At 42.5% G+C, this 20,960-nt stretch overlaps 2 protein-coding genes across 2 annotated transcripts in view; one reads left to right on the forward strand and one right to left on the reverse strand.

Annotated features, from left to right (window-relative positions):
• Positions 1 to 1,919: 1,919 nt before the first annotated feature.
• acvr1ba (activin A receptor type 1Ba) lies at positions 1,920 to 16,354 on the forward strand. The gene is made up of 9 exons (XM_070909647.1): positions 1,920 to 2,057; positions 10,539 to 10,775; positions 10,883 to 11,143; positions 11,417 to 11,647; positions 11,964 to 12,131; positions 12,289 to 12,445; positions 12,945 to 13,069; positions 13,189 to 13,319; positions 13,928 to 16,354. The coding sequence occupies exons 1-9, from the start codon at positions 1,994 to 1,996 to the stop codon at positions 14,051 to 14,053; spliced, it is 1,500 nt and encodes a 499-aa protein (XP_070765748.1). The 5' UTR covers positions 1,920 to 1,993; the 3' UTR covers positions 14,054 to 16,354.
• Positions 16,355 to 17,035: 681 nt separating this feature from the next.
• The window catches only part of kmt2d (lysine (K)-specific methyltransferase 2D), a 30,808-nt gene continuing 26,883 nt past the window's right edge, over positions 17,036 to 20,960 (reverse strand). The window contains exons 52-55 of the mRNA XM_070910053.1: positions 20,558 to 20,843; positions 20,341 to 20,414; positions 20,141 to 20,249; positions 17,036 to 20,008 (exon numbers count right to left, since the gene is read on the reverse strand). Coding sequence (XP_070766154.1) covers positions 19,916 to 20,008; positions 20,141 to 20,249; positions 20,341 to 20,414; positions 20,558 to 20,843 — 562 coding nt within the window. The 3' untranslated portion in view covers positions 17,036 to 19,915. The remainder of the gene's footprint in view (positions 20,009 to 20,140; positions 20,250 to 20,340; positions 20,415 to 20,557; positions 20,844 to 20,960) is intronic.

Consider the following 20,960-nt stretch of genomic DNA (forward strand, 5'->3'; position numbering starts at 1 on the left):
TAGACAGGCTGAGAGAAAACCCTGGATGGATCTGAGCCAAAACACCTTATGCGATCTTTAGGTCAAAGATTATTTTACACTCTCTCACTAAAAACTGCAAGCGGCAGTAGCTTTCTCCAAAATCTGATCCAGCAGCTGATATGGGATCTGAGATAAACTGGAGCAATAAGGAATAAAGTGTGGCAAGCTCTTTTTTTTGTGCAGACTCAAACCAAATTGGTCTCATAGGAGACAGCTGCAGTGCCCCAAAGCTATAATATCAATAAGGGATTTGTTTAATAATTGATCGGTCATTGAATATGAAGGGAGAGACACATGTGTTGGTCATAGTCTGACTTGCCTAACACTGGTGCTGCCAGGACACATGCAGGGAGTCACCTGCTGTGCATATAAGGCCTATCATTTCCCTGCTGCCTTCTAACCTACAGCCATAATAAGAGAAAGGGTTTTGTAGTCAGTCACAGTCACATTGGATTCCTCCTACATTTGCATTAGAAGATTATGTCATGCCTGGCTTCTAATGTCCGCTTTGAATGTAGGCGTAGCGTAGTTTAAATTAGAGTCATGAGTTTGGTGACTGACCCTGTGTACACATTCTGAAGCTATCAGTCATCAGATGTGTTCTACCTCTGTTTCTACCATGAAATGAAACCTGAAAATACCATATATTTTCAGTGATAATGCCAGTGGAAGGTGGACAGTTAGGCCCAGTTTGTTCCCTGAATAATCTTTTTTCCCCCTAATAGATCAGCTACCAAGCAATAACCTCAAATTAATCAAAATTGAGTTAACTCTAGCAGATGAAATTGATGTAACCACTTTATATTGTTGTTGTTCATTTAATGCTTTGAAACTAATAAACAGATTGGGAAAAAAATGAATTTACCCAACATATTTAGTGTAATGTAGAGAAGTAGTCACAATCTGGCTGTTTTTACTGACTGAATTCCGATTATTAAATTCCTGGGTACATATTTTGAAGAAAATGAGTTTCATTATTATTTTCATGATGGTTATTTCTGTTTTTTTAAAACATTATCTTTATGAGTGAAACATATCTCTTATGTCATGAAAAGAGACATATTCTGATTTTACATTTTTAGTAATAATAACAGTGGAAGGTGGCCAGTTAGACCATTTAGATTTGTTCCCTGAATATTTTTTTTGTTTCTAATAGATCAATCACCAAAAGCATGCAGTAATAGGAATCAAGAACGCCGAAATTAATGAAAACTTAATTTACCCAACATATTTAGTCATCTTTAGAACAAAAAAAACATAGTACCGCCACAGAAAGTAAACTAAATGTACAGAAGTAGTCATAATAAAAAAACTGCTAGTAAGAGACATTGTGTGATTATACATTTTCAGTATGCTAATAATAATAGTGGAAGATTGCCAATCACACTCAGTTTGTTGCCTGAACACGTTTGTTTCAAATCGATCACTCACCAAAAGTAATGACCTCAATCAAAGTTAAAGGTTCAATATAGTCATCCCATCACAGTGCTCCCATTGTAATCACCCAACGCTGACTACGGAAGATATAAATGCTCATAAAATAACAAATAAACAAATAACTAGAGATAAAAACGACATAAAAAATGCATTGGATGTAACCCCTTTAAACATAACATAATAGAAATCTTACTACAGACACAGGAAGTAAACAGATAATGTAGAGATGTAGTCATTATTCACTGTTTGTTTTTTTAAGATTGTAATTCACATTGTAAGTTGTTTTTATTTACAACACGCAGCCTTGACCTCGGCTGCAGAAGGGGACGTGCAGCAGGCAGCCCTCCCCTTTAAACGTGCACACGCACACACCCCTTTAAACACGTCACTCGCCAGGCTGGCTGGCTGGCTGGCTGGCTAGTATTTGGCGGTGTGGTGTGTGCGGTCGGACTGTGGTTGTGTTTCGGGTCTGGTCGTGTTGATAACGGCACACTTCGGTCGCATTTCATCGCGAAGAGATGGGAATGCTGAAGAAATGGCTCTAAGACGAATTGCCCTAACGTTGCTGGCCCTGCTCGGGTTAGCGGCTGTCGGTAATGGTAAGTTTCAGCTGAGCACCTCTCCGGCTTTTGTCTCGATGTGTTTTCCTGGACTGGGCATCGCCTGTTGTCGCTCATCGTCATGGCGCTCTGTATCAGGGATTTGGCTAACCGTATCTAGCTAGCGCCGACCTCTAAACCACGGTTGCTGTTTTGCCCCAACCAAAAGTCATGGTTTTTGTTTGTTTGTTTGCGGTTGATTGCGATTTGTATCGACTGACAAAACCCCGACGTGGTAATGGTCGTTATTGAACACGGAGCAAGTAGCTAAACCACAACAACAACATGGTGGGACTGTTTGTTTCGAGGCGCCTGCTAACGTTGGCTAGCTAACTGGATAATGAACTATTTAAAGTTGAATATTGTCGATAATTGTGCTTCGGTTGTGGGCCACAAGACTTAATTACAATCGTTTTATGATGGCGTATGGGCTCGCCGAATAATAATCTAACGTTACAGTCTGCTGTTGGTGTTGAAGTTATCTGTCGCTGTTATGCTAACATATTTACAAAACAGTCTCTTGTTGGCTTATGTCTGCTTATCGCTGTATTGCTTGGGTACACCACTGTGTAATGATAGCAGACTGGTTGAACATGTGCAGTGTGGTCGGTTACAGTTTCGTCGCATGTTGTGTGCACTGGTTTCCACGCTGGGCAGAGCAGAAAGAAAGTCCCTGAATGAAGGCCTAACCTACTTTGTGCATGAAATGTGTTTTTGAGAGTAAACACTGGCAGCTCTTCCATTGGTGTCCATTTGTAAGGAGTGAAAAGGCTGCTTAGTGGCCTCCAGCAGAAAGTGAATGCTGGCATAGGGTGACAACAGCAGTGCATTCAGCCATCCCAGACAGAAGTCAGAGTTGAAGTCTGGGTTCATTGTGATGGAAATGTAGCAAGTGGGGTCTTTTGAGGCGCCAGTTATGGGGCTGCTTCAGTCTGAATCCTCCCCTTCTGCTGGAGCAGCTGATACCCAGCTCCACACACCAGCCTCAGACGGGCATATGTTGCATTAAACTTGTGGGGGCTTGCTTCTGCAGCATGTCTACTCAAATTTGAATTTAGCTTCAAACACCCAGCTTTTTACATTAGGAGATAGTGGGTTTTTATTTGAGAGATAAGCAAGGTTTACACAACCCCCCCCATTTTTCTGCCGCTCTTCACGCGATCTCTGAATTTTGAGTCTGTCTTACCTTGTTGCAACTTGCCACCCAACAGATAACTAAGTAATAAAAAGTTCCACTCTCTGTGCCAGAATAAATATCATGACTGCATTGTCATCTATTAAAGTGTATGTTGTGCTTTAAACAGTTGAGTCATCCTTCCAACAATCGTATAAATATTCCTCCCACGCTCAGTTTAGATAAGGGTGCAGTACACCAAGGTTGATCGGTTCATATTAGGCATGCCAGGAAAATAATCACACCTAAGTAGTCAGTTTGTTTGACTGGGTTACTCCAACAGTAACAGCAACGTGTGAGGGGGGAAAGTGGGGGTGGGTGTGTGTGGCCTGAGCAGACAGTGGGTGATGATGGGTTTGTCCAGCTGGCGGGGTCTGTCTTGTAAGGGGCCCACAAGTCTGTCTGGAGCCATGGTTTCACACCATGTAATGGATTACGCCATGCAAGGGCTGAAACCAGACAAACCTGAAAGCAGCTACGCTAGAGCAGATTCCAGGCCTGTGGCGAGTGTAGTGTGTTTATTTGTGAGAATACTCTTTACTCACAGGTTTGATGAATCTGTCACGTGTTGTTGACTACATAAGGATTAGGAGTCACTGGTGTTATGGGCATTACATGCCTGTGTGACGCAGTCTGCCTGGGTGCATTGAACACAATAGCAATGTGATATGGGAACTGTCAACCACACTGCCGTGAGGTAGGGCGCGTCCCTCTCTTTCTCTTTCCCTCGCCGCCCTCTCCATTCTCTATCTCTGTCATATAAAAGGCCTGGTGCTTTATCAGAATTTAATCTGTACTTTGTTATCTGCGGTCCCACTCCTGCTTTCACTTACATTGCCACCATACGGTGCTGAAGAAAGCTTTGGCATGGTCTGTGTTTTTTTCCCCCCTCTGTTAAAGGAAGGCCTTTGGTTAGATGAGCTCCTACTATCTCTTGAACTCTGCACTCACTTTTAGTAGCCCTTCCACATACTATTAAGACTATGCCAGAGTCTTGTCATTCCCTGATGTGCCTCTGTGAAAATCAAAGACAGGGCAATAGGAAACAGAAAAGTCCCTACTTCTTAACTTGTGCGGGGAACTGCCTGTGCAGATCTAAACTCTGCTACAGGTGCTGTTTAATGTCAAATTTGATGCGAAGGAGTTCAGGTGGAGGGAGCGTGAGCTAGTCAGATTGGAACATGTGTGCACCTGCCCATTAGATCAGAGCCAAGGGAATGTACGGAGAAAGGTTGAACCTTATTGGGTTCAAAGGTGTATGTCTGTAAAGAGAAGAGAGTTTGGACAGGTGAGGTGAGGGGGTGGGGTGGCAGTATTTCCACCCGGCTTAAACTTGAAAAGGAGAAAGTTGTTTTTGTTTTTGTTCTTCCTAAATGTGTAGCAGTTGTCGAGGCCTTTTCTAGAAAGATAGATGTTTTAGCTGCTGGATACCTGCAGCAAAATTATGATCATATAAAGGTGCACATCCCCCGTATAAACATTTCAGGTTACTCCCCTAGCTCAGATACTTCCTCCTTAGAAATCTGTGTTTACCAACAGTTTCTGTAATGTGGCACTGAGCCAGGCAGGGTCAGGTCAGGTCTGAGGTGGTGTAGTTTTCCCCCCATAATGACCAGTGTTGTTAATGACCTCCGTTGGCCCGGAGGCACAGAGCCCTAATTGCTACAGCAGACAGCGTAGCCTCTGACTGACCCAGCTCCGCCATTACTGATGTTGGACCACAAGGGACTACTACCACCGCAGAGCCAGCAATTTCACCTTCAGCTGCCCGCTTCTCCATGCTTTTAATTTACTCACAACACTTTGTCTTTGTTTAGAGGGTGTTTGTATTGTATGTGTTGGTGGGCATCAGCTTTTCGTGCCATACCTTACATGTACTTGGATGCAGAGAGTTACTGCCATAGTACACCCAGACAGACTACTGGTACCAGTAGCTATTTGAGTTCATGTCTATAGGGCTGAACCTGACACCTGTCCTCCATTACATGTCTCTTTGTAGAGGTGTTTGATTTGTTTCTTTGGCTGTTGCTGGAATGTAGATTAGACCTGCTCTGCCTCGTCACTTTGTGCTGGAAGGTGTGCGGCCTACTTGTCAAGTTTTCTCCAATACTTCCCTGACAATGATTTGTTTCGATTGGTGTGATCCAGAGAAGGGCGGTTAGTAAGAAAACTTTTGCTTAGGGAATACAATGTGAGTGTATATTATCTCACTAGTACATGAAGTACAATTTTAAACCTCTACCTCTTGCCTTGAGCCTCTGTGGTGACGTTAGCTTAAACAGAACCTGAGTGTTTCACTTGGCAGTGAAGTAATCCTTCTTGTAAATAAACAAATATGCAAAGTTGCTCTTTTTTGAGTCGTAAATGTAATTTTATTTGGGACATATGATTTCAATATTAATGTGGCAGAACCCTTTGTTACTGTCCCTGTGTATTTCCTACGTGATGATGATGATGATGGTAACGAGATCAAGTTGTTTTGGTGTCACAACTTTGGTGTCATTTTTTAGTTTTTCCACATTGAACAGCATGACATCATTATTTACAATATAAAGTTTTAAAATGGTATTTGTGATTTCTTGTCACTTGTGTTATGTGAATATTCTATTTGGCTTCTGTTGGTGATGTCGACAATGAAAGTATGCATCACCAATAAAATTGTCGTAAAATTCTAGTAAATGATTATAGCTTACAATATGGAGTCATCCTATACTGTAGCTAGAGATTTGTATTGTTTTAAAATGCTCTGTACTAATGACCATAAAACACCAGTTTCAGTACTGATACTAAATTATACTTTTTTCGATGCCTTATGTAATATAAACGGTTTTCTATAAACCCTTTTTTAATTTAACAAAGTTGTGATCTCTTAATTTTGTTCAAACACAAGCAAATGTACAAGAACTTGCCTAAATAGAATTGTAACAAATGTGCATTTGGTTTTAAATCGGGGACTGTTTGATCAAAGATTACGTTTACAACATCACAAATCTGACCAGACATGTGATGCCAGTTTTTGGTACTTCAGGCTTTTTTGGCCCGTACCAAGCCAGTGTTGAGGTTTGACCCGTAACTGCTGCCAGAGTAAAACATTTTCAACAGTTGTAGAAAGACAGAAAAAGGAGTAATTAAATCTCAGGTCTGCTAATACTCAGAAGGGTTTTTAAGCTCAAGTCACGTGGCAGATGCATTGGGTCACAGTACTGCAATATACTTGCAGTAGAGGCGAATTTGAGCAGCATCATCCAGCAAGTCTGCGAGCCTGCGCTCACACTTTGTCTGTCTGTGGCTCTGGATGAGCCACAGACAGACAGGATGGGATGTAGCCTAGAGGATGGTGGTTGGTAGAGATAGTAGCAGCAGCCTTAGCCCCAGAGACTTCACTTTAGAATCAGATCAGTAATCTGACCCTGAGATGCAGACAAAGGTAATGACTTTCCTCCTTCCCCTAGCATTGATTAGGACACAGTTGTTTGTGTGTGTGTGTGTGTGTGTGTGTGTGTGTGTGTGTGTGTGTGTGTGTGTGTGTGTGTGTGTGTGTGTGTGTGTGTGTGTGTGTGTGTGTGTGTGTGTGTGTGTGTGTGTGTGTGTGTGTGTGTGTGTGTGTGTGTGTGTGTGTGTGTGTGTGTGTGTGTGTGTGTGTGTGAACTCACACTGTCTGGTGGCGTCTGCTTGTCTTGATCAGCTCTCAGTCTGGTATCTGTATGGATCTAATTTCAGCCAGTGCATTTTGGTAATGGTGCTCTACTCCCTGCACACACACACGCACACGTACACACACACACCGACTGTCTCTGTCTGCGTCGCTTAGCCCCCAGAAAACCACTGTGTTTGTGTAACCCTGCCGCCCTGCGCCAAGCACGCTTAGAGTATTTTCCACAGACTTCATCATCTTGCCATACTAGAAAGTTCACCTCTGTTTTGACAGGGTTTCTCCGCACGAGTAGGTCTGAGCAACACATGTATACACACACTCACGGCCATTAAGGTTAGCGTGTACAGTTATTTGGACTGGGACTATGCTGTGGTTTTTAGTTGGGTCCAAGTTAAGGCGACGCTGGTTATGGCAACAATGTTTTATTAATCTCTTCCTCACTGTGTCTGCCATTTCCTGTCTCAACATGAACGGAATGATAGGAACTTCACACACTAGCAGCCCTAAGCAATCACTCTTTGCGCTGCATTCTCCCCCTTTTTCCTCCACTGTTCCCTTTTCCTGTTATTTACTCCCTCCCGTAAGTCAAAGTCTAGACTGGGTTTTAATGACGGTCGCAGCTGGTCACTTGGGCAGACCTCAATCGCAGCTGGGGGGCCCTGTAAGTCCCGCTCGCTACCCCCTCCCCTCCGTATTGTCCTGCCCAATTTGGGACCGGCCCCCATCCTGTCTGGCCCAGAGCAGCCCCCCAAACATCGGGGGTTGTTACTGTTACCCCTGGCCTGTCCCTGCACGCCACCCATCCCCCCGCGCTACTCCGCGCAGAAGTGCGCTCCCCCACTCCACTCTGCTCTTTGTTCGTGCAGGGCCGGTCCAATCCCTCCTCATGTCGTCTTAATCTCCACACAAAGGACCAGTGTAAAGACCACCAATTATGTGGATACAAGAGCAGAGTTCACTCAAAAACCACACACACCCGGCCTCTACTCAGATCCATGTGTATTTAGGCTTGATATTATTCCTTCAAGTCTAGGTTTGTTACACTTCTGCACTAAATTCAGTGAGATATGCAGAGCACTGTGCAAACAACATGGCATTTGGGTAAATGCTAGTGGGCCAGGAGTTCTTTCTTAGAGATTTTTTTTATAAAGGAGTCGCTTTTTAATATTTCTGGTTGTAATCAATAAGCAGGACTGTTTTGTGAAGAATTTGCTTACAGGCTTTTTGCCTCAATGTGACAAATGACCTTAATTTGTTTTTATTTGGTATTTAGGTAACTGGATCAGGTTATTTTATCTATAAATGTCAATATATAAAATGACATTCTGTCAAAAATATTCTTCATGTTGGCCACCCATAGTGTTGTTGCTTGTTTGTGGGGAAGCAGGCTACATATGGTATAGTCCCTAACGAAAGGGAAGACTTGCCACAAACCAAACTCTTGGTTGACCACAAACCAGCCATGGCAGATTCAAGAAGGGAATGTGTGTGTTTTTCAGCCATGTTTGGTTTCCTTCCTGAGCTTCTGTCTGTATGTCTGTGCACCATCTGTCTTACCACACACAGAGTCTCCATGATGGATGCGCCTGTTCATTTCAGATCATGGTGTTCTTATCAGATCGCTGTTGTTAATTTACTGTTGTATGTATGTTGTAACTGTAACAGTTGGCTGTAATGAACTGTTTCTCTCAAAAACATTTTTTTTAATATCACTGATCAAAATGGCTCCTGTCTGGACTCACGAGCTGAAGATGGATTTATTTCACTACATCAGGCCTATAAAAAATAAAAGCCTAAAAGAAGGGATTCATGTTGTCTGAACTTGATGATGAACATCGAGCGTCAACCAGCGTTCTAACCTCCAGATGTTACTCCTGTCATCTGTTTTATTTAGCTAAACTATTTGCTCCATTAATGCTGCAGATTGGCGTGATGTGGCACAGGGCTCTTTATCAGGCCCAGCTTGCTTCACCTCTGTGTAATCTGCAGGAAATTCCTTCTGCATGCGAACTGTAGTGAATTTGGACACACTCCACCAAGAGTTCCTGCCACTTTCCCGCTCACCGCCTGGAGAGCAAGACACACACACACACACACACGCAAACACTAAACAGATGAGAAATATTACTGAAACTCTGCTTCCACATTTCCAGTTAACACTCACTGGACAAGCATAGACACATCTGCATACACACTACATGCAAAAAATTCTCCCACACAGAAAACAACCTCCCAGGGTTCAGTTGAGTGGAAACCACTCCTATGACACCGGGGTTTGTGGTTTTGGCCACTTGGATGTTACATGCTGATGATGCAATCGGTGTATCCGTCATTTTGAGTGAATTGTTTTTTAAAACGGAACAAAAGGCTAATTGTGTGACGACTCAGGAGGTTCGAGAATGTGCTAAAATCTGCTGACACCTTTTGACAGAGACCCAAGCTGGTACAAACAGGGAAGATCAGTGAGCTCATCTGGTCAAAGAAACCCTCAGGATAAGACGCAGAGGATTAGTGGAAACTTGCCACTCTTAAAATCTTTTCTTTCCTCTGGGCCAGACATTGTCAGTGGTCCAACTGATGCTGAGCCTGTTTTTTTTTTTTTTTTAAAGGAGAATAAGGATTGAAATTCCTCTCTTTGTGTCTCCTCCTGTGTTGTTGTTGTTGTTGTTGTTGTTGTTGTTGTTGTTACGGTGGGTCTTTGCTAAGTCCACAGTGGTTAGTCTTGAGTGGTCCAGCCTTTGTTTTCCAAGCAAGGATCAGCTCTCGGCCTGTCACGCCTCACTCACGGCCCTGTTGTCACTCAGACAGTTCGTCATTTACGACCAACAGGGGTTCAGTTGAGCGTAGCTACTTCCCTGTGTTTTTTCCCCTGTGAAAACAAGTCCCACAGCCTCCTAGCCTTGCCGGGTCCTGCTTTGCACTCTGTTTGGTCGTAGAAAACCTTGGAAGAAGCCTTTTGTGCTGACCTTACTCTAAATGAGAAGCATGTGTGCTATGACTCAAAATCACATTTCACTCCAAATCTAATCAGTTTGCAGTTTCTGGCTCTCTTGGTTTCCCAACCAACTCTGGCCCTGTTATAGATGTGGCAGATTTGTGCGGACTTTCTGGCACTGACCTCATTTGAGTGTGTAGATGGACCACAGTAGTTTTATTATGGCGGCGGCAGGAGTTCTATTGTGTCAGCTTTAATAGGTCCCCGCGCAGGAGTGTGCTGTGTTTAATAAAACTCCTGTCTCATTAGCTTAAACAGTGGCAGCTCTCTGTGTCAGTGTGAGAAAGACAGAGGAGAGGAATGGAGCAGAATGCTGCATTGGGGATTTGGCAGGAGCCCTCTCCCCTGGTTGGGTTTCACTTTGTCTGTCCCACTGGGCAGGTCCGTCTCCACCCTGCGTGTTTGGGTTCATCTGCAGTGAAGGATCTGATTTCAGGGCCGCCGGGGCCGTCTGGCGGTTGCTGCTCAACTCCAAGCTCTGTGTCTGCACGTCACAAAATGCCCTCAACTGAATGGGACACTACACGCTTTACATCCTGTGTTGAAACTGTGGCGTTAGCTTGCCCCCTGCTGGACAAAATGGAGACTTTCTTTTAACCTCATGTCTCTATCTGATAAATTGTTATTTACTTAACTTTCTCTGTCCTTTCCCCGCAGCTCTACGGTGTAACTGCACAAACTGTGAGAAGACAGGCTATGAGTGCGAGACAGATGGCGCCTGCATGGCCTCCACATACTACAACCAGGGGAAGGAGCAACACGTACGCATCTGTATCAACCGGGATAACCTGGTCCCCCCTGGACAACCCTTCTACTGTCTGAGCGCTGAAGGTCTGCTCAACACGCATTGCTGCTATGAAGATTACTGCAACAGTATTGACCTGAAAGTCCCTGGTGAGTCTCCATCATCAAACATCAGCGCTCTGTCAGTTCAACGGGTGCACTTTTTCAGTCTGGTGGATTTAAAGTAATCACTTCTCCGTCTCGTTTTGCCCCCCTAGTCCCGACAAAAGAGGGGGACTGGCCAGGCTCGGGAAGCTCCTGGGGGCCAGTGGAGCTGGTGGCGGTCATCGCGGGGCCGGTGTTCCTTCTCTGCGTACTGCTGATGGTCGGCGTGTTCCTGTTCCAGTATCATCAGAGGGCCTACAGCCACAGGCAGAGGCTGGAGGTAGAGGACCCATCCTGTGACCATCTGTACTTGGCCAAGGACAAGACCCTGCAGGATCTCATCTATGACATGTCCACCTCCGGATCAGGCTCTGGTCAGTACATGCTGCGTATGGTTTTTGGTTTTGGAAAACCCATTTTCTTTAATACCTGTGTCCTTTCTTGTCAGCAAGAGCAGTAGCAGAACGGTCTTCTATATGTCATTCTATAAATATTCAAATGACGGATTATTCCACTGCAATACTTGGTGAAAATGATCCTGACCTAGAATCTGCTGAGGATACTTCCACCACTCCACATCTACTAAACAAGTCTGCAGGGAGTGCTGGCTGATTCTTTTTTGTTTGCGTCTCTGCTTCCCCCTGCAGGTCTGCCCCTGTTTGTGCAGCGGACGGTGGCTCGGACCATCGTGCTGCAGGAGATAATAGGAAAGGGTCGCTTTGGTGAGGTGTGGAGAGGGAAGTGGAGGGGAGGAGACGTGGCGGTGAAGATCTTCTCATCCAGAGAGGAGCGCTCCTGGTTCCGAGAGGCTGAGATCTACCAGACAATCATGCTGCGCCACGAAAACATCCTGGGATTCATCGCAGCAGACAATAAAGGTGGCAAAGGATGTTTGTGGACTGTTCACATGAACATTTCAGAACATTTCAGGCATTTATCCAAAACGTACAATCAAAGCAACATTGTTTAGGTGAACTTCTAAACCACCTACATTACAAGAAAGTCAAAGTGCTATGGTGCAGATAGGTAGAAGGTATCCATATTGAAGCTGTTGATGTTTAGAAATTCTCTTTTGCACAGCTCAGTTTTAGTTTAAGCAAAGTGTCCCTTAACTGAGTGGAATTTAAAACCATGTATATACTCGTACATGTTAATTGCGTGTTCTCTGACTCTTATTGTTTTGCTCTCTTTCAGACAATGGCACGTGGACTCAGCTGTGGCTGGTGTCGGACTATCATGAGCACGGCTCTCTTTTTGACTACCTGAACCGCTACTCTGTCACCATCGAGGGCATGATCAAACTGGCACTGTCAGCTGCCAGCGGCCTGGCACACCTACACATGGAGATCCTCGGCACTCAGGGTGAGATGAGCTGTCTTGTTAACACGCAGTGAATAAACAAATGACCACAGCAGGAACGTCAACGCGCACACAATAGTTGTTTCCTCTCAGCAATCATGTGCTATTTCTGCTGAGCTCTTGATGCAAATGTAATGATGTGTTGTCTGCTCTCCCGCAGGTAAGCCTGGCATCGCTCACCGTGACCTCAAGTCTAAAAATATCCTGGTTAAGAAAAACAGCATGTGTGCCATAGCTGACCTCGGCCTGGCAGTCCGCCACGAGTCCATCACAGACACAATCGATATAGCACCGAACCAGCGCGTGGGCACTAAGAGGTAAATGTTTCCATACTCATTCACTTTTATACACAAATGGAGATGAACAGTTGGGATGCTGCAGGTCTTTTGAAGGTCTGGCAACATTCTACATTTTTCTTATTGTCATTAAATCCAAAGAAAAGATCAAAAACGGCAGTAAAGCCTGAGCTTTTTCCTCTGTGCCATAGACCTCCATTGTGTCCTATTACAAACACTCTAATGAGCCGCACTATTGAACTGTCTGACTTTTTAATTTAAATTTTTTTACCAAATTGATCCATTTGCCTTCTAAAGCTCTTTGGCCCTTTCGGAAAACCCAGTGATGGATGTTTATTTGTGCTGATATAGTGGCCATTAAAAAATAAGAGCTTTTGACCAGTGACGTGTATTATCCCCAAACAACACAATTTTGATTCCTTTAACCTTAAACGTTATCAAATCAAATAATTAAGAAGTCTAATAATAAGAAATCTCATTTGGTGCTATTACTCACTGCTGCCCTTTGTGTCCTCCCCAGGTATATGGCTCCAGAAGTCCTGGACGAAACCATCAACATGAAACACTTTGATTCCTTCAAGTGTGCCGACATTTACGCGCTGGGCCTGGTGTACTGGGAGATTGCGCGTCGCTGCAATGCAGGAGGTAAGACCAGAAACAGCAGCAGATGTGAGTGAATGAGTGAGTGAATGAGTGAATGAATGAATGAATGAACAGGAGCGTGAAACCAGAGACTGAGAACGCCTCACCGTTGTGTACTATAGGTATCCATGAGGAGTACCAGCTGCCCTACTACGACCTGGTGCCCTCTGACCCCTCCATAGAGGAGATGAGGAAGGTGGTGTGTGACCAGAAACTGCGGCCCAATGTGCCCAACTGGTGGCAGAGCTACGAGGTATTTCACACTCTATATACAGTTTACAGCAACAGCTGCACAGGTTTCTAAAAATACATTCAGCGGCTGTACAGAAAGGCAGTTGTGCATTATCACTTTGGGTAGTACAGGACGTCCTGACTTGAGTTCTTTAATATGGACTGCTGATTTTTGAATCACTGTTGTTGGAGACTATTAAAGGAATATTATTGTTTAATTCCTTTGTTATATTTTTGTTAGGCAAAGGTGTTCAGTTACCCTACATCCCATAAAGAGGTCCAACAGTTTTATTTTTATATCCTGTCATGATAGTGCAGCATTGAAAATGTATTGATACAAATGATTTACGGAGGCATGATGTTCCTGATGTTGGTAAAAAGCTTTCTCTGAGAGCCGTCCCCTTAAACTCTGATGGATCCATGTTTTTCATAGACAGAAGCTCATTTTAACATATTAGTGGAGGTACTCATATCTTACACAAAAGAGACACAAAACATTTACAATACCTCCACTTGATTAAATAGTGCCAAATTATGACGATCATCAGCCAGCTTTCATAGAAAGTGTTAGACTAAAACCATTAAAAAAAAAAAAAAAAAAGTCTAACTTATGTTCCCTTTCCTGTGCAGTCGCTACGTGTGATGGGGAAGATCATGAGGGAGTGCTGGTACGCCAACGGAGCTGCCAGACTGACGGCCCTGCGCATCAAGAAAACTCTGTCTCAGCTCAGCGTGGAGGAGGACATCAAGATGTGAGCGGCCAGGCGGCGAAAAAAAAAAAAATGCGGTGCTGGAGACGCACAACCAGACCACACTCTCATAGGAAACAAACACTAAAGACAGACTGCAAATGAAAACCCTGCCAGTTTTAAAGCCACACTCCAAGTTGTGACGAGGCCTACCTCACCTTTTTAGCCAAAACTACTGAGAGTCACCCTCCCCACTCCTGACTTTTCTCTCCCCGCCTCCCTTTTGTCCCTCGTGTCTCCTCCCTGTTCCCTTCAACCTCCTTCTCCATGGGCCACAAACACGACAGCACTACCACTGTTAATATCATCACACTCAACCTTGTTTTTGTTTTCATTTCCCATGGCAGGAATTATTACTATTGTACAGTGACAGGATTGTTTTTGTTTAGATCTTTTTCTTTTTTTACCTCTCTGAAATCTGTCCCATGACAGATTAACCTTGTGGAGAAGAGTGAAGAACGTTGTGGGTTTAAGAATAATGACACTTCATGTTCTGTTGGCCATGCAACATCACATTGTGTGTGTGTGTGTATGTGTGTGTGTGAGTGTGAGTGTGTGAGAAAAAGGTGTCTGGACTACTAGCATGTTTGTAAGACACTGAGATGTCCCGTGGTGTAGGCTGTAGTTCATTAGACAAAACCAGTAATGGGACATTTGGTAATTTAGCATGAACCGCCAGATTTTGCGTTTGAATCCCTCACTTGAAAATCCCACAAACACAAATGAGTTGTACTCAACTGTAGCTTCCTCATCGTGTGTGAGACCTGCAGGTCATCACGTAACGGATGTGGTCCAGTCCTGGTATTAGTTTGAAATGTGGCAGGGAATAGTGTCTGGGATGGTTTTACCTTTTTTTTAATTTATTTGTTGATAGTCTTGATTTCATATTGCTGAACACTGTGAGATGAGATTGTGACAAGCCAGAGTCTCGATATGAAAATTGTAGTTCAGTCTTCACCACGCTTCAGACGTTAGAATAAGTGGTTGTTGCATTCATTTTAATAAGATACTTAGTGCAAGACATGGATGTAGCCATAACCCAGCTGGTGACGGGCGATGACATCGTGTGCACACTGAGCAAATAAGAGGCATATGAAATGGCAATGAAAAATACTGTTTGTTTGTTTGTTTTTATATCTTTTTGTGTTTTGTGTAAAGACATCATGATGGGTGTTTTTGACTTTGACATTAGACACTACTGATGATGGGTACATATATGATTTGTATATAAAACATGCATATATATTTTTTTCCTTTTTATGCCACAAGCACCAGTGTGACATTTGAACAGTGATTTTGCTTGAATGGTACTTTCAGAAGTCTGTTGTTTGATCTGTCTGCATGGTTTCTAACTGTGCCAGGAAATAGACTGTATCATCTGCTGGAATTATGTTTCTTTTTTTTTTTTACTTGCTCCTCTCATGGCAATTTGGTGGTACTACTGATCCCAGATAATCTTGCTGCAACTTCAAGTTTGTTTTTTATGTATAATTGTTGGAATTGCTGGCTGAGCTCTTTTCAGAACTCCGCAACGCAGATCTGTTTCTACGCGTGTCCTCCGGTGTGACATCTCTTTCTCATTGACACTGGAATATTTAGGAGCGTCATGTAACCTTGAATTCTGGGACTGCCAATGGCTATTTATTCAAAAATAGAGACAGCTGCTGACAGTTCACAACATACGGTTAGATGTGAAAAGTAGTTGAGACGTTTTCCCTTCAAAGACTGACTGTAAAGTGAAACTGCATGTTTTCATTCTACTTTGCCGTCTGTCTGCAGACAAAACTATGAAAGTATTACACTGACATTTGTCACCATCGGGCTCTGCACTGTTATGTCGACATGGACTTTTGTTAACGTTAGTTATGTCCTCACTTGATCCAGAATCCATGTGTCATGTTATTATCCATTTTGCATGCTGTCTCAAACACTGGGTCCTCTGCACTGAGGTAGATAACTTAAGACTTGTCTTTCCCCTCTTCCTACCTGTTGTTTTCTTTCTTCCTCTTTGTTTGGGTCGTTGGCTGTGTACCCCAGAAATGTTGCTGCTACTGTTAACATGGGTAGAAGTTCAGCGGGCAGCCCAGAGAAGGAGAGCTGGGAGCGGAAGTGGATGACTGCTGTCAGTTGAACCAAAATTGTCAAAACACTCCTGTCCATGTTTGGTTTGTTGCCATGGGTATATGACCATCAGACATCCTGTTCATAAGTAATACTTCAAGATTTCAAAAATCATGTTGTGCAAATCTTTTCAGAATTAGTTGAAAAGTGTATATAGATGATATACAATAAATTCCTCTTTTTCTTATCTGTGTCTTCAACTGCGGTGCTCATTCAAAATTTCATGCATTGTATTCATTGTCAACAGCCACTAAAAACTTTTGACTTTTATGTGTAAAATCAGTGGAGTTCCCCTTTAAGAGATCCCTTCCTAATGCAGTGTAATTGATGGGGAACAAAATCCACAGTTGCATGCAAAAATATATCTATATAGTTTATTTTAAGTTAATTAGGATTCAACAGTCTGAATTAATCAAATCAAGTTGATATCCAAAGTTAGTCAGTTCAATTACAGTGTCACTGGAAGCCCATTAGGGGGCGATCTTTGAACAGCAAGCAAAACACCTGCTTTATGGGCTTTGAGTGTGAATTCACATCAGTCATTAGTTGTTAGAATAAATGCCAGTGTCTGTTGATAAAAACTAATAGTCCACTTACATGTTTTTTAACATCTCATGGCCTGCATCAGCTTCATGGGGTTATCCTCTGCCGCCCATATAAGACCACCTACTATCATATGTCCAATTCCATACTTGGGTCACGCGATGAACAGAACCATCTCCATGACAACCCAGCAAATTCCATCTGATGATGAAGGCCATGAGATGTGGCAGAAAGCTTTTTTTAAACTAATATTTCCAAGGTCAAGAATGAACCTTCAAGCCCACTTTCAGTGCTGCTTGAAGTTGCAAAAGAAGGAAAATGAGCACATATTTAAAATGCATTTTATTTTCCTTTACAAGAAACAAAAGCAGACAAAGAAATAAGATGGAGGGGAAAGGGAGTGGGAAAGCTGTATATAAAGAGATGCAACCTCTGGCGTCCTGAAAAAAATATGTACAATTCAAAATAATATCCATACAAAACATGCCACGTACAATAAAAATGATCATTATATTTATTCATATTCCCTAAAAGTATCTCTGCTGTACAGATGCAACATCTTTTTAAAAAGTAGGTGAGGTTAAAAAAAACCTTCAATTTGAGCAAACTTTATTAAATTATACGATATGCAGAGAACTTAAATTAAGATTCAGAGAAGTTAAAAATTATTCAGGCTAAAATCCAGTGAGCGGCATAATGTCTCGTCATGGTCTTCCCTTGAAATAGAAACATACCAAAAAATATATATATCACTGCTTCGGATACTTGATCAATATCTACCACTTTAGAGAAGTTCTCTGTTATACTATGAGTGCAATTCATTACCAGGTTAAGTATGGGATTAACTTTTTGAGTATTACATCATAACATACATTAGGCCAAGTAACCATTTCACAAGGTTTACCAACACATTCACTTCTATAGGGAAGATATAAAAAAGCAAAACACTAACAATATTCTAGGGAATTCAAGATTTTCCATTCAAGAGTATATTAATCCAATTGTGACCGATTAAGGGACAGGTTTTGGTAATCAACAAGCAGTAGCATAAATAAAAAGAAAAATAAACACGAACAATATTACATAAATACAAATGCTATGCACCATTGTACTGCTTTACGCAAGAAAGATGTCTAATTAACGCCCCTCCGCATGAATTCAAACAGTTTTGTAATCACATCGGCTTCTCGTCGCAATTGATTGGAGAAGACCAGATGTTTTATCTCATACCTATTTTAACAAACTTGTCTCTGAGAGCTTATAGCAAAAACACTAATAGAAAAAACAGGTAAATGCAAAACACTCTGGTTCATATACATAAAGATATTAGTTTGCCATTTTACATATATTTATATTTATATACAGCTTTATCTTTGTTAAAATGATATCCAGTGGTTGATTTTTTTTTTCAATTTTATTTCTCTACACTTTTGACTTTATTGATTACAAAGGGGCTGGATAAAGAGTTGCTGTCCCCTAATGCATATACTATATATACAGTTTGTACAACTTTGCATTTTTAAAATCATGTGAGGTCTTAGGTTAGGGGAAGGAGGAAACAAAGTAGTATGGGAAGGTGGAGTTTTAATAAAGCTCCCTTTAAAGACTTTTTTCATTCATCTTACATAGAAATGAAAACAAATGCCCTTTTTTCCAATAAGTCTTTCCCTGCCATCAGTCCAGCCTCGAGAGGACAGTACCAGCACTAGAAAAGCACACTACAGGGGAAGTAGAAACACTGCAGGCTGTACTCAGGCAGAGGAAGACTTACTACAGTAAAGTTTAACAACAGTCCACTAAATAATACAGAGAGGAAGAGGCATGATTCAAAGTTTAAGGTTAAGTTGTGAAAAGATTTGAGTTGTTGGGGAATAAAAAGCATTTAATGGGACAGTAGTCATGCATCCACCGGCTGGTTTTCAACAAGTGGAACTTCAAATGTATGAAGCAACAAGCAAATGTGTACTTGGTTAATTTTGGACCTCATAGTCTTCTTCAAAAGACTAAGTGTCCTGTGATCCTAGAGCCATTCATTCACACCATTACTGTCTTTAAGCAACGTAAAAAGGTGGATATTAGTGTGCTTCCACACAGCTAAATAACATGGTTTTGAGACGCATAAATAAAGAGAACAAAAAGAAAAAAGAAAAAGCTACATCAATATCGAGGATGATTTGGTGGCATACAGGACACCCGCTAAGTTTCTGATTGTGATTTTAATGCAATATCTTATCAAAACTGTCATATATTTCCTCTGTATAAACAATTCATGAATAATAATTATGTTGGCTCATTATTGTAAATCATCATCAGCATAGAGTAGATAGAGCAAACCTGCTGCTTAAGATTCCCTGCTTGTCCGAGAAGGCTAAGCCCATAAAAACATTCCCCCTTTCCCCCCCGTTCCACAGTAGCAGTTAACAGTTTTTATACAAAGCAGTCACTTCCCGCTAAATCAATGAGGTAGACTGGGTCCAACTAACCCACCTTGAGACTCCACACCGTCAGAGCATCTGGTGCCTCTGGAGCCACAGATCAATAGCATCTCAAATTTTATATTAACTTACATCACCTTTTTTTTTTTCTTTTCTCCATCGATCATATGTAGTTCTTACACAGAGCCACATCAAGATTGTCTAGCTAGCCAATATCCGTGTTGTCTTCATTGATGACTTGATGGGAAAGTGCCTTTTCTGGGGAGGTGAGGGGGAGGTGTGGTCAGGTGGGACAGGAAATAGGTCCGACTTAAAACATAAAAATGCATCATTAGTTCATTCTTAGTATTTTAAAATGGCTTTTTGTCGAAGCTCCAGGTGAGCTCTGCACTACGAGTATTGATATCAGAGGATCAGAATCATTTGGTAGTTGTTGAGGATTGTTTTCCAGCCACTGTAAGCTTATTGAGAACAGTCGAGGGGGGAAAGGGTTTTGGCTGAGGAAAAGGGTGATTCACTAGTCCAAACATGAAAGTTAGTCCCGCCATCAAGCTGCTGTTGACGGAGGTGACCGGTTGCTTTTATTGATTAATGCTCTTCAAACCTTTGGCTACAGGTGTCAACGCTTCAGTCTTTCAATGACGGAGGCCTTCCTTCCTCCACATCTTTCAGAACAGCTTATGCACTGGCTATGTAGGATTCAAAGGCTTTGGCGCAGGAGTGTTCTGGCACCACTGAGAGGGGAATTCTCCCATTTGTCTTTCTTCAGGTTAGTTCATCCACTTTCGGCAATTCCAGGCTCCACAGTGGCAAGGGATCTTGTGCTGATCGTCCTCGAAATCGAACTGGTAGTCGTAGGTCAGCTGGAATTGAGAACAGTTGAGACAGTTAACGGCTGCTGGTATTTAAAAATTAACTTCAAGAACTTAGAAAAGGTAGTAAAATCAAGGAGATGTGCGAGAGTGAGTAGCAGTCAGATATTTAATGTACAGCACCTCTTCTCCCTTGGGGATCCTGCGGCTGGAAATGATGATAATCTTGTCTTCTTTGTCAAACGTTACAACCTCTGCAACACAGTTAGGGGCACAGGAATGGTTGACGTAGCTGGAAAGGAGAAAAAAAGGTCAGTAAAAAAACAAACAAAAAACAAACAAACTCAAGGCTTTACAATGAGGCAACCAATGACAACACTTACCGAGCTGGGCCACCTGTCAGAGTGGCATCAATCACCTGCTCATTGTTGATGCGGAACATGTAAATCCCGCGGTTCTAAATTAGAAGAAGAAAACAGAAAAAGGTTGATACAAACTTTTCAATTCAAATCAAACTCCTATCCTTATTTTTTATATTTCCCCCTGTACATTCCTTAAACTTTAAACCAAAGGAATGCTTTTTGGGATTAGTTGGCGTACCTGCAACTCGTAGATCTTCTCTCGGCGATTGGCCACCTCGTTGCGTATGACGGTACCAATGTACTCAATGACCATGGTGTGCTTCTCCAGATCCTTAGCAGCGTACAGACCCAGGCCTTGAATGCGGGATCGCGCCAGATACACGTTATTCTTCCACTCAGTCTTCAGGCGTCGATACTGGGACGACTTGGAGTGGACAAACTGCTTGCTGTATGGTGTGTTGAGCTCTCCGGTGAAGGTGCTCTGATAGGCCTTTGACACGCTGGTACTATTTAGAGTGTGAGGCCTTGGGACAAACAAAAAAGTAAATGTGAGTGGGTATTCAGTCATTTGTAAGATGCATTTAGAAATGCACGGTTCTTTGGTAAACATTACATCAAATAATTTGTTTAAAAAGCTGTGT

Source organism: Enoplosus armatus, chromosome 8 (assembly GCF_043641665.1).
Source record: "Enoplosus armatus isolate fEnoArm2 chromosome 8, fEnoArm2.hap1, whole genome shotgun sequence".
Classification (NCBI taxonomy): Eukaryota; Metazoa; Chordata; class Actinopteri; order Centrarchiformes; family Enoplosidae; genus Enoplosus; species Enoplosus armatus.

What these genes read in the sequence shown, in the direction of transcription:
- acvr1ba (XM_070909647.1), top strand. Translation starts at nt 1,994, where the DNA reads ATGGCTCTAAGACGAATTGCCCTAACGTTGCTGGCCCTGCTCGGGTTA. An exon ending in GTTAGCGGCTGTCGGTAATG is followed by an intron (nt 2,058 to 10,538) that starts GTAAGTTTCAGC and finishes CTTTCCCCGCAG; the next exon opens with CTCTACGGTGTAACTGCACA. An exon ending in TATTGACCTGAAAGTCCCTG is followed by an intron (nt 10,776 to 10,882) that starts GTGAGTCTCCAT and finishes TTGCCCCCCTAG; the next exon opens with TCCCGACAAAAGAGGGGGAC.